This window comes from Synchiropus splendidus, chromosome 7 (genome assembly GCF_027744825.2).
Source record: "Synchiropus splendidus isolate RoL2022-P1 chromosome 7, RoL_Sspl_1.0, whole genome shotgun sequence".
NCBI lineage: Eukaryota > Metazoa > Chordata > Actinopteri > Syngnathiformes > Callionymidae > Synchiropus > Synchiropus splendidus.
In genome coordinates, this window is record NC_071340.1 from 9,349,334 (window position 1) to 9,365,357 (window position 16,024).

Genomic DNA, 16,024 nt, shown 5'->3' on the forward strand with positions numbered 1-16,024 from the left:
GGCACTTCACATGACTGTTCCAGACTTAATAAAGAAACTGTCAGAATGACTTACAGAGAGGTGCTGCAGAATGGCACTAAACCTAAAGGTGTTATTAGAATATCCACACTGGATATTTAGCTTTGTGCTGCGCAAGTGTTCAGAAATCTAACAGGTCCCTCAATGACTTCTTGGAATAACTGAAGTGATACATTTCTTATGTCATGTAAGACTTCAGTTGTACTCGACCTTGGTGCAGCATAAAGCATTTGGAGGGGTTCCAAGCCTTCTGAAGAAATAGTAAACCACCTGGGCTAAAATTAAGTGAAAATAAAAAGCATAATTCTCGGGGGTTCAATTAGAAGCCGTGTCTAATTCATTAGAAGATTTCTAATCGAGTAATTGTGATTAGTAAGTTGAATCTGTACACACAGGCTTTTAACATCAGGGTGGAGGAGCTCTAGAGATGAGCGAAGTTTGTTTTTTTTTTTACTTAAAATATCCATTCAACTATTCATTAACACTCCTTCATCATAGAGGTTTTGCCTCTGATATCACATTATAATGCAGTGCCCCCTGAATTGGTGCGGTGAAAAGTCCCCGTGAGAGAACGTTGGTCACACTTTACATTAGTGAACATTTAATACCTTAAATCAACTACAGTGGTACCTCAGTTTTCGAACGTCCCGTAATTCAAACAAATTGGAGTTCGAACCAAAATTTCGAGATTTTTTTGAACGAAAATCCAGAACTCGAACGCCCCCGAAAAAAGCCGGAAAAAACATAACGTGCGCGGACCGAACAGCTGACCCACAATGCGCTTTGTTATTGTGTATAACGCAGCCTCTGCATGCAGACGTGTCCCGTTAGCTACATTTACTGACTTTTTTTTTCTTCATATTGAGGTGTAAAACCTTTCCTGTCTCCGCACTGGACCGTGGTAGAGTGTCACAGGGGAGGTGCTCGCTCTCCACACCTCCGAGGCTGGAGCGCTCACTCCAGGGTTTGATGTCCTGTTGTGGGCTGGAGCTGGGACAGGGATGAGGCGAGTCTGGGACAGAGCGTCACTTGGTTTATGACTTTGTCACAGCCAAACTGCACAGAAGCGCACATTCAGAGCTGGACACGCACCGGGCACCTCTTCACTTCTGGAGAGACGTCACTCACTCGGCAACCCCTCCCACATGCAGCGGCCACACACATAGAGGAACAGCGCACCTGCAGCAGACACTCTACATTCACTCCTACAAAAGCCTTTTTTAAGGCTTGGAATGCATTATTTCTTTTTTCCATTCATTGTAATGGCAAAAATCGATTCAAATTTCGAACAAATCACTTCTTGAACCGCCTTCTGGAACGGATTGTGGTCGAGAACCGAGGTTCCACTGTATTTGAATCAAAAAATAAATTTGGTTTGAAATCAATGAATCATGATTAATGCCAAACTTTAATTATTTATTTATTTTAGGACATTTCTATTACTGACGGGTAGATGAGGTATCATGAAACACTATTGCAGGGTTGATGAAACCATGTCATACTATTTCCGAGGACACTAGAGGGCGTGCTCTTGATATAGAAATGCGAGATTTAGAATGATTGTTCAATATTGTTCAAGTCCAAACATTTGACAGCAGACATCGCCCTCTGGTGGCCTCTGAAAATCAGGACCCTGTTTCATGAAACCTCCTCAACCCCTCAATACTGTGTCTTGACACTAAAACAAAAGGAATCATATCCTCTGTCAAACTAAAAGGTCGTCCAAATCTTTTTTTATCTCTGCCAAGGACAAAAAAAGCTTGAAATAACGGATTTTCAAATTCGGAAAAGCTTGTCGACCAAGCCATTCTTCACATGATCCCATTCTCGGTGGCGCTGCTCGCGTTTCACAGCGCTTGCGACCATATCGATTGCTCAAGTGTGATGTGAAACAATCTCCAATTTACAAAAGCAATGATTAAAAAGGCTCCTTTGAGAGTCGGCACTCATGAGGATTGATTTCCATTTTGATATGGCAGCCGCCGGTTTAACTGGGCCAATGCAAAACCATTTATCAGATAAAAACCAGCCCATATAAGGCTCATCACTTGATAATCATTCAGTCGGGTCTCCCTGATAATCTCAGAATTTATGCCGCCAAGGAAGCCTCCATAAATAATTCAGAAGATTGTCTGAGTCAATAACAACCGCCTCTCCACTGGCTCAAGCTCCACTGCAGCGCTGTTGAGGGGTGATGTCTCCTCCTACAGATGAGCCGGGGAACTGTCAGAGGCCGCAGCACGAGGAAAAGGCAGGGAAGATCATATCAACACTCCTGCAGCATTTTAATGGGAGGCAGTGCAGATCGCTGTCATGCGTAATGAGGCATTAGGTAGAAGGGAAAGTGATGAGGGCCGAGATATTAGCAGGACTGACTGAGAAAGTGTGTGAAAGCAATTACTCTGATTTTTTCTCTTTTATTCTTTGCAAAAGTGGTTCTGTGTCCTTAAAAGCTTTAATTTGATCCCAGAGAGGAAATGCCACTGCTGGTGCCGACTTTATTAAGCGTTCAGTCTCCTGCTGCCTCCAGTTTTACAGAGTAAAAATCACACTACATGCCACCAAAATACCGATTGAGCAGCACATTAGTGTACGTGGCTTATTCGTAACAGCTATAGGTCCCTGAGCCACGTCGGCTTTCTGCGGGGAGTTGTTCATATATGTTCATAGCTATGTTGCGTGGCCCCTACAGGCACTCCAGCTCACTCCCACACAGCAAAACATACTTTAACATTTACGCTTACTCTCATCTTTTGAAGACCTGTCCACACTGCCCGGCTCCTGATAATGGATTTGATCTAGCACATCTCTCGCAGGGCTCAAGAGGATGACCATCTCATTCAGGAGATTTATAAAAAAAAATCTGTTGGGGGGGGGGAAAACAAGAGGAAAGTGACCAGTGATCGACACGATGGGAAACCACCAAAAATGGACAGATCTCATGCAGATGGTGACAAGGCAAATATGGAGGCTGTAAACAGAAGACAAGTGAATCTTAACAACTTCGCTGCCTCCAAAATGGCAAAACTCAAGCACAAAGGAGCACAAGCGGTTTTGATGCTGTGTGTTGGGGTCTCAAGCTATGACCAGTCTTTCTAGTCAAGCGTGTCCATACCAACATATTACCAAGACAAACACTTGACAAGCATTATATTCATACTGGGTTTATCTGCACAGTGTTTATACTTCAACTCAACTACAGCTTCAACTACAGGTAAGAACTGATATGACTAAAAGTTCCAAGACACGTCAATGATGCCACTGATATCGAACAATAATATGCATTATCTACATAGCACTTTTTCTAGCGCAGCTCATAAAGTGCTTTATAGGCAAAATCACAAGGAAAGCTTGGACTTGCTTGACCAGGAAGGTGGACAGCTAGGCCCACAGTGAGCCGGAACTATGGAAATAGGATCATATTATATGAAAGCAAGCCTATAAAGGTGAGTTTTTTAGCAGGGATTTAAAGATGGCGGCACACATTGTTTCAGATCTCCTCTGGCAGACTGTTCCAGAGTTGAGGATTATCCATTTAGTTGAACAACGGCATCATTTGTACGTGCGGGTTAACAGTACATGGTCAAGTGAAAAATACAAAATCAAATACATTCATGCTGTAGCTACAACAACAGCATCAGATGACAAAATTCCACCACCTTGATGTGAGCCACCGCATCTCACCGAAACACCACCGAGGCACAAATCAATAAACTGACAAAACAAGTCAGATGAAAGGCTTGCGGAATCATATATGTGTGATCTATGTGTTGTTAGTGTGATGGACACCTAAAGATATCTGTGAATTGATTGATCGTAAGTGTGAGCGTGTGTTTGTAAACATGTATCTGCCTGCCTCACTGCGCTGAGAGTGACAGACCATCACGTCTCCTCTGTTTGTGAAGTGGACTTGCTAACACGTGGAGGATAATAATAATAATAATAATAATAATGCATAGTGCTGCAGCTTCATGCCTGTAGATATTGCAGGCTTTGAGACCACAATGTTGAGACCAAAACTACAGACAAAACAGAGACTACTAAAGGTGATCTTGAGAACAAGTCTACAGGCCTATTGAGTATCAACGGGTTGATGGGGCTTCACTGAGCTGAACTTTCAGAGCTTTTCAAAGCCTCATGAGGCAGTTGTAGGGCTCTACTGGTTGGACGTGGTCTACTTAATATTTCATGAACAGGTCTATGGACTGGTCACCAATGTGGACAGCATCCGACTTAGTTCTGATCCTTTTTATGCTTTCAAGTACTCTGGGAACACTTACCTTGGTGGGGTCCCAGACAGAGGTAGGCGAAACAAGACACACACAGCATGTCATAGGGAACTGCCACAAAGTTGAGTCGAACACACTTTGAAGACGTTGATCAGATATCTGGATTGATCTTTCTGAGATCTTGTCACCTCTGAGCAGGGTAAATGAGATGCTTTAAAGGTGGCCAATAATGGTCCACAAGGGCCCACATTACAGACAGTGACTGTTGTGAGAAGTTGTCAGGCCAAAAAGCCTAAATTTAACATTTTGCAACTATAATATTATGCTATATATTCAGTTTTACATAAAGATTTATGACATAAATCACACATAAATACTGGTAGATATTTTAAACGGTAAACATCTTGATAACTGATTCAATGGGTAACAAATGTAAACGTGATATAAAAGCACCTTATTACACTCTGACCTCAAGAGGGCCGCATAAATGCAGGCAAAAGGGCCGCATGAGGCCCCCAGACCATACATTGTCTGGTCTACACAATATGGTTATCAGTGCACACTTGAACTGTCCCACCACAAGAGTTTCAACATCTAATTTGGCTCAGTGAGGAAATTACATTACTGAGGAAGAATCTGAATTATAACAACAATACCAAACATAAAGAAGTCTCCATGTGGTTTGCACAGAATAAGAAAAAAGAATATTTGTTTTAGGCTTTATTAAACATTTCCAAGCCACAGTTTGTCTTATATACAGCACAAACTTTATTAAAAACATACTTTAAATACAGTAACTACAATATCCTTCACATGAATTCAGCGAGTTTCTCCTTTACTTTCTCCTCTATGTTTGCAAAATATTTCATTTGCACAAGCAGTTGTTTGGCAGCTTGGAGCTCTCCTGATATTAGACAAAAACAAAAGAGAATTCAATCAGTAATTCATCCTGTGACTAAAAGCAAGGCTGCAGCACATTGTATAAAAACAGAAAATTGAAAAGGAGTGGGAGCCAGACAAAGTCTTATTATTAATACAGCGTCTGGGTATAATACCTTTCCGCAGGGCAGCGTCTATCTTCTCCGTCAAACCTGCCAGCTTTCCTGAAGTGAGCGAGGACGTGACAAGTTTCATTATTAAAGATAACACCAATCAAAAGAAGATGTCTAGAACTTGTCTCAGGGGTGGGAACAATTGTTTGAAATGGGTGAGAAAATGAACTTTCCACTGTGTAAAAAGAATGACAGTTTCTAGGAAGTTCGGCCAGTTCTGCTCAGAAAAAGTTTTTTTCATAAGACACGGTGTGTGAGAGTCGAGTTGTCAGCTGAACTCGAGGTCATCGGCATGAGCACCAGTCCCTTTAGTCTGAGACCACGGTCGACGCTGGGAAAAGGTCCTGTCTAAAAATGGGGTTTCCTTTTGAATGTTAAGACATTTTTAGCAAACGTAGTGGAAATGTGCAAAAAGAAAATGCAATTTTGCAATTGTTGAGCGGAGAGTGTGCCATGAGATGATGTCATCAGCGAGCGTCTCAAATCAAACAACACACTCGACAGATGTTCCGTTGCTGTTTCCAATCCAGTATAGCATGAGGCTACACCCACACGGAGCCGCATGCTTTCTTATACCATCATGTTCCCCACTGGTTTCAAAAAAGTGCTTCATGAAAACAAAGCCGTTTCTGCCGTCGACCTGGATCCGCTGTTTGCAAACAATGCGAATCAGCTTTTTTATCCAAGTCATGAGAAAGTGTCTGGGAACGCGTATTTTTAGCAGCTCCATCGAAACCACAGAGAGTGCTTACCTTGAATTTAAATTCCATACGTTCATGTTTGATGGTGGTTTGAAAAATTCAATGTTCGCTTGAAATATGAACTGGCTTTTCTGAAAAGTGTGTGCTGCTCACATGTCCGAAGCCCATCTGCCTCAACAGTGTTGCTGCTTGTAATGACAGAGTACCGGACATCTGTTAATATTAACTATAACCTTTAACAGTTGTTGCCGATTATACACTAACTTGTATTGACATGAAGTGGCGACTTTTGAGGGGACAGAAGAGGCAGACAGGGCTGTGGCGTCATCGTTTATCTGTAAAATCTGTTCCCATCGCAAAAAAGGAAATCTACCTCCACCAAACGTGAAAACTTTGTTGCGAATGTTCTGCCTTTTTTTTCAGATTTCGAGCGTTTCCATTAATGTTCGGGTTTCTTTTTGAAAATTCGAATAAGAATCAGTGGATGGAAACCCCATGTAGGTTGGACATTACTGGTTTGTAGGGGAAGAGCTTAACTATTTTGAAGCCTTCTAACAGTAAGTATGGGAAGGATGGATGGATTTCAAGGGAAGGAAAAGGGAGGACATGAAGAGGCAAGCTGAGAGAATAGGTTAAGGAGGAGGAGACTGACTTGCTGTGGCAACCTCCTGATGGGAAATGCCAAAATATAAAGAGGAAGAACTGCAGTGGGGTGAGAGGCCAACATGCCAACGACTCAGATTTACCAACCTTTCATCTCTTTTCCGATCTGACTGGCCACATCAGGAGTCTGGGCTTCATCAAGAGCTTCATTGATCTCCATCAGCTCCATTAAAAACACTGAATCTGCTGCGGAATCAGTCCCCTCTTCTATATGCATCCCCTCCAGCTCCAGCTGAAACATCCAACAGCGATCAGCTTTTCCAATGCCTGTAATTGCTCTAGCTTGGAGGATAGATATATCTATTTTACAGCAACTTAATGCACATGCACTGCTGGCAGCTATCACAATAAGCTACCCAAAAGAAGTCAGAGAGTTCAGACAACTCACCATGTAAAGTCCACGGCTCAAAGGCTTCAGCAGAGTGTTGTACGCTTTGTTCACAAGAGCCGACTGGTGCTCTGAAAACTCTTGCTCTTTCTGGAAAAAAAAGTCTATTATTAAGGTGTCAGCCAGTGCAATTCGTATTTATGCATTTATAGAAGGACTAAACCAGTTTCCACATTCTTGTCATTTTCACTTTGGCCTCAAGATAAGATCAATAACTGCAGCATTCAGACAAAACGTGGACACAATATTAAGAGATACAATGTGAGCAGAGGCAGAATTTAATATCCTTCAACAGACAGAAAACGAAATCTTTAAGAGCTGCAGTCTCGCCTGCTTCCAAGTCCGCAAGTACAAGTGCATTTCTTGAAGATGTGAAGTGAAAATCCAGAGTAAAGGATTTCACTGCCACATCAAAGTTATTGAAATCATTGAGCCAAAACAGCTGCTCAACATCACTCCAACACTCCAACTGGCTCAGTTGGATGTAGGGTCAAGTATCCCCCACTCATCATGAAAAACTACGCAAGAGACACTCATCTTGTTTTCAAGTAGATGCACAAGCAGGGATTCACTGTCCCACCATTCACCACTTTCCTTCCCTGAGAGGAAAATATTGCATTAATGGAACACTTCAATCCTGTCATGACATTGACATGCGTTGGGGTTGATCTGTTTATTTGTGTGCTGTAAGTTAGAATTGAATTGGATTTTGACCCAAGTCTGGGAAACAAGGTCTTGCAGGCAAATGCCAATGTTCCCTTGCTCTAACAAGTGGGCTGTTTGGAGTTCTGAGTTCTAGCTAGTTTAGGTTAGGTTAGACTAGTTTCAGGCTCACCATTGTAAACTAAGATCTTCATACAAAATCAGAAAGCATTCAATATACTGTATGCATCTTGAAAGATGACAACGGTTTCTAAAGACACTCTATGAATGTAGGTCTTTATAGACATGTTTTATGGTCTTGGACAAGTTCAACAGTTAATAAAGATATGTTATCTATATCAACGTATGCATCTATTCATCACGCTTCACCATAATATGTAGGTATGTAGGAAGACATGTTTGGTCTAAAAGCTAACCAGGGCGAACCACAGGCAGCCCAATGCTAATAGAGTTTATTGTTTTGGATAAGCAGCCATGTTCTGGAGCTTTCAGCAGCTAATAGTGCACCTGGACCCCAGATACTCATTCCCTGGACACAAAGTCGATGAAAAGAAGAGCGGTCTGTCAGGTTATAAGGCGGTATTTAACAAGTGATGGGTAAAGTTTACATTGTGGGTTGTTCATTGAAAAAGGAATAAAAGTAGAGTGGTACCTCAGTTTGCGAACGTCTCGGACTTCGAAGAAGAGTTCGAACAAAATTTCGAGATTTTTTTGCTTCTGATTTCGAACGAAAATCCAGAACTAGAATGCCCCGGAAAAAAGCCGGAAAAAAGATAATGTGCGCGGACCGATCAGCTGACCCACGACGCGCTTTGTTATTGTGTGTAACACAGCCTCTGTATGCAGACGTGTCCCGTTAGCTACATTTACTGACTGCTTTTTCTTCATATTGAGGTGTAAAACCTTTCCTGTCTCCGCACTGGACCGTGGTAGAGTGTCACAGGGGAGGTGCTCGCTCTCCACACCTCCACTCCAGGGTTTGATGTCCTGTTGTGGGCTGGAGCTGGGACAGGGATGAGGCGAGTCTGGGACAGAGCGTTACTTGGTTTATGACTTTGTCACAGCCAAACTGCACAGAAGCGCACATTCAGAGCTGGACACGCACCGGGCACCTCTTCACTTCTGGAGAGACGTCACTCACTCGGCAACCCCTCCCACATGCAGCGGCCACACACATAGAGGAACAGCGCACCTGCAGCAGACACTCTACATTCACTCCTACAAAAGCCTATTTTAAGGTACGCATTATCTCTTTTTCCATTCATTGTAATGGGAAAAATCGATTCATCGATTTCAAACAAATCGCTTCTGAAACGGCCGTCTGCAACGGATTGTGGTCGAGAACCGAGGTACCACCGTATTTATTCAAATAAATTTCAATAAATACATTTATTTTATATGTAACACTTTTTTGTATATTTTTAAGTAGGAATGTTTTCTAGATAAGACTTAAATCTTAAATAATAACAATAAACAATTCAGCCTTTCGAGCAACTTTTCTAGTTAATAATTGAGCACACACTCAGTATATAGAAAGAAAAACTTGAATCAGTGAGTGGTGAAGTATAAGTGACAATGACAGGAAGAAAATACACTTCAAGATGTTCTTAAAAGTAAAAATATGTACATTTATTGGTCAATAAAATAACAGCTGTTTCTTTATTACATGAGTGTCAATTTCATATACATTAACATGTTTGATATGCTGCTCAGCACTAGACATGAATCCGCTGGGGCCTCAGTCATTGATGCAGGTTCTTAACACAATTAATGTGTAAAAACACCACCACGATATATACTGTATATATCCAAGAAATTGTTGGCACATATTACATGCACACCTGTTGGTAGGCTTTTGTGTGGAAACTAATGGCTTTGACATCCATACTGTTGCAATAGCAACATACAAAAACACATTTCCTGGACACAAATCAGAGTTTTTGCTGTAATTACTGCAGTTATCCTGTAGAAATAATGTGCTCGGAGAAACCCTTCCGTGGTACTTTTATCGTACTTCTGGGACTTTTGGGATAATGCATTTTTTTCCTCGTCAATTTTAACAATCATATAACAGAAAGTTATAAAACATTCCAAAGGCGAGGTACTTAGGGATGATCCACATTTCTTTCGGTGACAGCTTTAAAGCAGCGAGGATTTGATGTAGCGTTCAGGCCTTATAGTGCTCTCCCCTTACAGTCGGAGCTCTGGGATGTATTTGATTTACCATGCAGATCACACCTCGGCTGGCAAACATTGTAGCGCCGAGATGGAAGGTGTATAAGAAGTGACAAATCAAACAAAATGAGTAAGTAATAGCGGTATACATTTCCTTGGCAACAGTAAGTGAGTGTTGGAGGGCCGGGGGAATAACCCGCATTAAAGCAATTTCCTTCCCTTTACCTTTCCCACAGTATATAAAGCATCCTAATTCTCTGGGTGTATTTCACTCTCACATAGCCTTTCGCAGTTTATTTGATGCCATAAGGTGGGAACCAGCCAAGACTGCCGTAAATGCAAAAGCAATCACTGGAAACTTGCTGCTTGTTTTTATGTCCGGCTCTCACCCATATGCTTTTTCATTTAAAGCATCAATGCAAAACATGTTTCTTGTGGTGGAACATTTCAGTGGCATGACATTTTTTATTTCATTACAACGGTGGAGTGACCCTGGGGAAAGTTTTAAAATGTGTATAGGTGCAGGAAATGAACAGACATATGTAGATTTATGCAGACTGTCAACCATACATGCACTGTGATGTGATAGAAAAGATCTTCGTGGAGAAAGAGAAAGAGGAAGCCAGGAGCGTGAGGGCAGTTCGACAGGTGTCAGGTAAGAACGGATTAAATCAGTTATCAGCCCCTTCCTGTCTGCCATGGTCATGGACAGAGTGACAGATTGGTTATGGAGGAGTCTAGGATGTTTGGTGACTATATAGTGATCTAAAGATGAGGAGAAGCTGGAGAGGTGGAGGTACAAGCTGCAGAGAAGAGGAATAGTAGAACTAATATGGGTGTGAAAGAGGGAGGGGCAGAAGGTTCAGTCAAGTGACGGGGAGTTGAAATGAGGGGATCATACAGAGTGATGGATACAGATTAAAAGAGGTGAAGAGGAGAGTACTGGCAGATGGGAAGAGATGGAGGCGAGGAGTCGCAGCAAGAGTGGAAGAGTCTCAAACTCAATTGACTAAGGGGCCGCCAGAGGCCAAGTCCAGGTGAAGCTGGCTGAGTGAGGGGTCTTGTGGTTTTGCCACTTGTCATTGGCCATTTTGCTTCATCTGATGCTGTTATTTATTTGTATTAGTAACGCCACTTAATGTGTATGTGAAGACCTATGAAAAAGGCTAATTTAAAAAAGCCAACAAGTCAACCCACAATCCAGAGGCATCCCATCATGCATTGCAGGACAGAAACATCTCACTAAACTTTTGTTCGTACATTCTTTTCACCCTTCTGTACAGATGTCAGGTGGACATATTTTCTAAATCAGATGTGGGAATAATGGCAATTTTCATGACATTACTGGAATCATTTGGTGGTTTTGCACTGTAATGAAGGTGCCTCCAATGTACTGATTGTTCTGGTGTGTACATCTCACTTTTGGGGGTGCCTTTCTGTGGGGGTCACTCTCAGGCTGAAATTGGGCACCTATTGGCAGGCCACAAAACTGGATACTGAGGGCCGCAAATGTCCCATGGGCCACAAGTTTGAAGCCCCTGGTTTAGATGGGTAGGATGCAATACACGAAGGCATACAGACCCGACTCAGTGGATGCTACAAATAGGTAGAGACGGCTGACTTACTCAGTCGACCCCTGATGGGAAATGCCAAACTAAAGAAGTAGAAGATGAATTTGTCGATAGAAAAGAATGCTTTTGAGTCAAATAAATGGTACCATGGTTAATGATAGTATTTCAACAAAAATATGTTACTATATATGATTTTCGCATCGCCACACAACTTATTTTGCAGCAACAGTACAAACTTCTAAAGAACACATTCATGGTGCAAGGGCCCAAAAACAATGCCTGCAACAGCTAAGCCGCAGGTCTATTTTAAGTTCCCTTTCGATGGCTGAGCTGCTTATGATATCTCTTGGGTCATGTAACCGCAATCTTATTTCTCAATCAGACGCAAAATGAGTGGGAAAATAGGAACATCGATCCACTTTCTGGAAAGCGCTTCAATTTTTTGCCCAGCTCTTTCTTTAAGCTTAACAATATCACGTTGTCTCTGTATTAATTTTATTCTGTGGATCAATTACTGAAGATTTAACTTCATCAAAGTCACACATTACTTTATGCTTACATAAAAAAAACATTCTTCAAATCCTAATGTATAATATTAGAAGGGATAATTCATTCATTAATTTTTTGTGAACTTTCATCCACCTTCTTATTCATGAGATTTTGAAACCAAAATATCTATACTGCAATAGTGAATCCAAAGTAAACAAGATTGTCAATCAGAAACATCTCCAAGTTCAACCACACATGCAGTATCGGTCTTTGCTCACCAGTGATTTTTGGCTGAAGTTGTCAGGGTGAAGAAGTCGCTGCAGCTGCAGGTACGTTTTTTGCAATTTCTGAGTGTTCAGTGTGAAGTTTCGTTCACTGGAAAAAGGCATACAAATAGAAGGTAAGCCAGTGTGTGTCTTCAAGGTGACACTTTAACATTACAGAGATTATCAGACAGCAATAAATGAAGAGAAAAGGAAATAACACAATAAGGCCCTCTGACAGAACAACCTAGTTACATGTTTGCATGGCAGATAAAACAATAAGCAAAGTGAGGATTTGCAATGTTGGAACCATGATCCAGTATTGATGCTGCACTGCATGTTGCAAATGACCTGCTTATAGAATCACAAATACAGAAACTACCAAGAACTTGTATGCATCACAAACAAGCAAATAATAACAATATTCAATGGCCATTTAATCTTGTTGAACTCAGATTGTGAGAGAATTTCCCCCATGATGCGCTCAGACCACCTTCAGTCTAATGAGAATTCCAACAGCAGGAGTAAAAATGTTGAACTCCCAAACACGAGGGGCGATTAACTTCATTAATAGAAGGGTATATTAATACTGTTCCTGAACCATAAACTACTTTGAAGACACATGCAACAGCTACATTCATTTATGTACATGTTACATGCATTATTATGACTATTGAGTAACTTTGACAATTTGGATTGTAAAGGTGTCACAGAAAAACAAGATGATAAAATGATAAAACATAACTGTGTCTGCTCTGCAGGTGTGGAACTGTAGCATATTTGCCTTTCATTCTATGTTGATTTCTGACAGGTACTGGCCACTGCAGGAAAATAATACGGATGGCGTGAGGTTTAAATCCAAAACAAGCAGTTACCTTTGAATCATCACATGGAAAAGCTGAAAGTTCACATACACATTTCGAGTTTGAAAGGTGGATAAACCCTTACCAATCCATGATCTTGAAGTAATTCAAGTGTTCATCGGGGGGTTGGACAACTTTACAGGAAAGACAGAAGAACGCAGGAGTTCTGTCCCGAGGATGATGACAATTCCAGCAGTTCATGTCAACGCGCCCCGTGCAAAGATCCCTCACAGAAACGAGACGACGACTAAAAGCTACACCGCGTTTCTCCTTATTATGACAAGTGTCCTTCAGTGGTCCATTTGAAAAACTACTGACAGGACAGGTAACAGTCTGAAACCCGGATTGACACGTCCGTCGCCAGGCAGATCTGGATGAGTAGACGAGTCGTAAAACGTTCATCATCTCAAGAGGAAGAATCAAAAGTTTCAAATTGTTTCTTGCATAAAACCGGCTGCTCCCAGCAACATGCACATCCTCCAGCTCCGAACAGGAAGTGCGCGCTCACTATCCTCTGCCGTTAACGCCCCCTTTGGTTCGGAGGGGAAACTGACGCGACGCTGGTGGGGAAAACAACAGCTAGCAGGCGAACTGTTAGCATTTTACTATTTTAAAAAGGCACTGGATTCATATAACAAACTACCGAATGTAGTAAGTTGAACATTTTCATTTCAGTCTTTTCGAGTCGAAAGGTTTGGTATATAGTGCGATAAAGTAGCAGCTGGCATGAAGAGCCGGGTTAGCTTGAAGCTAAACAACGGCGTAGCTAGCTAAGCTCGTTAATGTTGCTGTGTTGACTACGAACGGACACGACTCTTGGTGTGTGTAAATGCTAACAGATGTGTGAATGTCATTTCGCAATTGTGAAACGAGCAGTGTCGACATCTTGCTGAGACGCTTTGTCAGCGATCATGCTTGATGCCAAATACAGTTTATTGTTAATAATAATAAACTGATGGACACCAGGTCATGATGAATATCTGTTTCAAAATGTCCTAACTTATCTGAAACCACCCGCTATTGTTCGTCCTGTCCAAATGAAAATGAATTATTAACCAGCCCTTGTTATTTCTGATGACCTGTGCAGGAAAACGGCTCGAACCAGTTTCCCCCAGGTCCCCTTTTCCTTAACAGTTCGTGAAACTCATGGCACCGAGATTGGAGCTGCTCCTAGAAGACTCATGGACACACAAAGAGTGGCTTGTTCTCCACCAGCAGCATCCGACACTGGAGTTCAGATAACATCCTCGAACCGGTCAGTTATGTCATTCTCTTGAGCTGATTGTTTCTGAGACAAAAGCCAGACAGTCTTTATGGGGTCGCTGTCTCATGTAAAAAAAAAAATGTTCTGAAGTTGAGCCAGTCTAAATAGGCTTGTTTGGCCGCAGACCAGACAGGCGTCTTCTTGACTCCTTGTCTCCACAGTTTCCTAACTCAGTACAAGCTGAGATGAATGCCAGCGCCACGCTTCTGCTGTGTAAATGTGGCTGTGTCGGTGCGAGTGGGAGGTGGCTGTACAAAAGGTGATTGGTGTATTCCAGAGAGAGACAACTGGATGGAGACAGTGTCTGTAAGGTAAACAGGATCTTCTCCTGCAGACTGGGGGTGGTGCCTCTCAAGGCCCCAACAGACAATACTTGGAGTATTAGTGAAGGAAATGGCTATGAATAGGGAGCAAGGGGCAAGGTGGCTTCTTTTGGCAGTCGTGTTGCATTGGTTAAAGAAGCCAAAACGGAACATCATCTTTAGAAAAATGACCTCTTGAGCTAACACTTGTGGGTGTGTCGAATACATGCAAGTCTGGAACTTCAATCTAGGTGGTCCATCTTTCTCTAATGTGCTGCATGCTGGTAAAACGTGGATAGTCCTACATCCTATTGTGTGGAGTTATGGATTTTATCTCAACTATCAGTTGTGAGTATAAATATTTCAAAACTTTCAAATCTTTGCTAATTTATCATTCTATTTGTTCCAAATATGCATCATGATTGGGTGGATGTATGACACAGTTGTCAGACTGGATGCCAAAAGGGCTGTGTGGTGTGGTTGCAGGTTTTCAGTCCGACTGGTCTGGTGCACGCAGTTCAACCTATCAGGTGTCAGTTGATTTGGTTGGAACGAAAACCTGCAACCACACTTTCCTTTTTGAATCCAGTTTGACCCCCCTTGTGTATAACATATTATTTACAAGCAACACCTCTGTTCACTTTCAACACAATATCTGAACTGCATGTTGTTCCTTTTGTAACTAGTTTTAATGAGCAAAAAAAAATGTCACTGACTGTCTTGGAATGCTTCCTGAATCAGGTCACAATAGTGTGACACATTGTTTTTGTTGAGAAATTTTTACCGAAAGATTTTACCAGGCTTGTTTCTTCAGCTAGATAATTTGCTTACTCTGCACAATCTCCAATGGTGGGTCATTGTCTGCATGTACGTCTTAACTCTTCCTTTTTATTTGGCATCTTCATTTATGTGTTAAAGTTAATAGCTGAAGAGCCCTGTGCTGTTACTGCTGCCGTAATTGCTGCTTGGATCTTGCTGCACTGTGTCTAGGCTAAAATTGGTATCAGTTAAAATGTTACCAGCGTTGTTTACCAGTTGTTATCACTTGGCAAATTATGGATTATGGAAATTCTTTTTTTTTTTTCTTTAATACATTTGAATTACAGAGACTTTGTTGCTCTAGCCATTGTTTATTTGCTAGAACTTTAAGTCTTGCTTGTATTGCAGTGTTTAGTTTTTGCAAAATCAGATCGCAAATGCTACCATGTAGTACAATATGATTTATCAAATGACATATTAGTCAAGTAATTTATCAGCGTCTCACCTTGCTGTCCATTGGTATCATTGTCCGGTCAGAGTGCCCCGACTAGCTGCAAATGATCATACATATTTAAAAGAAGCTTTGTGATGTCTGTAAGAAAATGATGTCATACAGGTGCATTT

At 41.7% G+C, this 16,024-nt stretch overlaps 1 protein-coding gene across 1 annotated transcript; it reads right to left on the reverse strand.

Moving 5' to 3' along the window:
- Positions 1 to 4,986: 4,986 nt before the first annotated feature.
- On the reverse strand, positions 4,987 to 14,309 carry hscb (HscB mitochondrial iron-sulfur cluster cochaperone). Its single transcript, XM_053869861.1, has 6 exons — positions 13,161 to 14,309; positions 12,228 to 12,324; positions 7,052 to 7,141; positions 6,751 to 6,895; positions 5,303 to 5,350; positions 4,987 to 5,151 (listed from the first exon to the last, which is right to left on the reverse strand). Exons 1-6 carry the CDS (start codon positions 13,478 to 13,480, stop codon positions 5,057 to 5,059), a joined length of 795 nt encoding a protein of 264 aa, XP_053725836.1. The 5' UTR covers positions 13,481 to 14,309; the 3' UTR covers positions 4,987 to 5,056.
- Between the last annotated feature and the right edge of the window lie 1,715 nt (positions 14,310 to 16,024).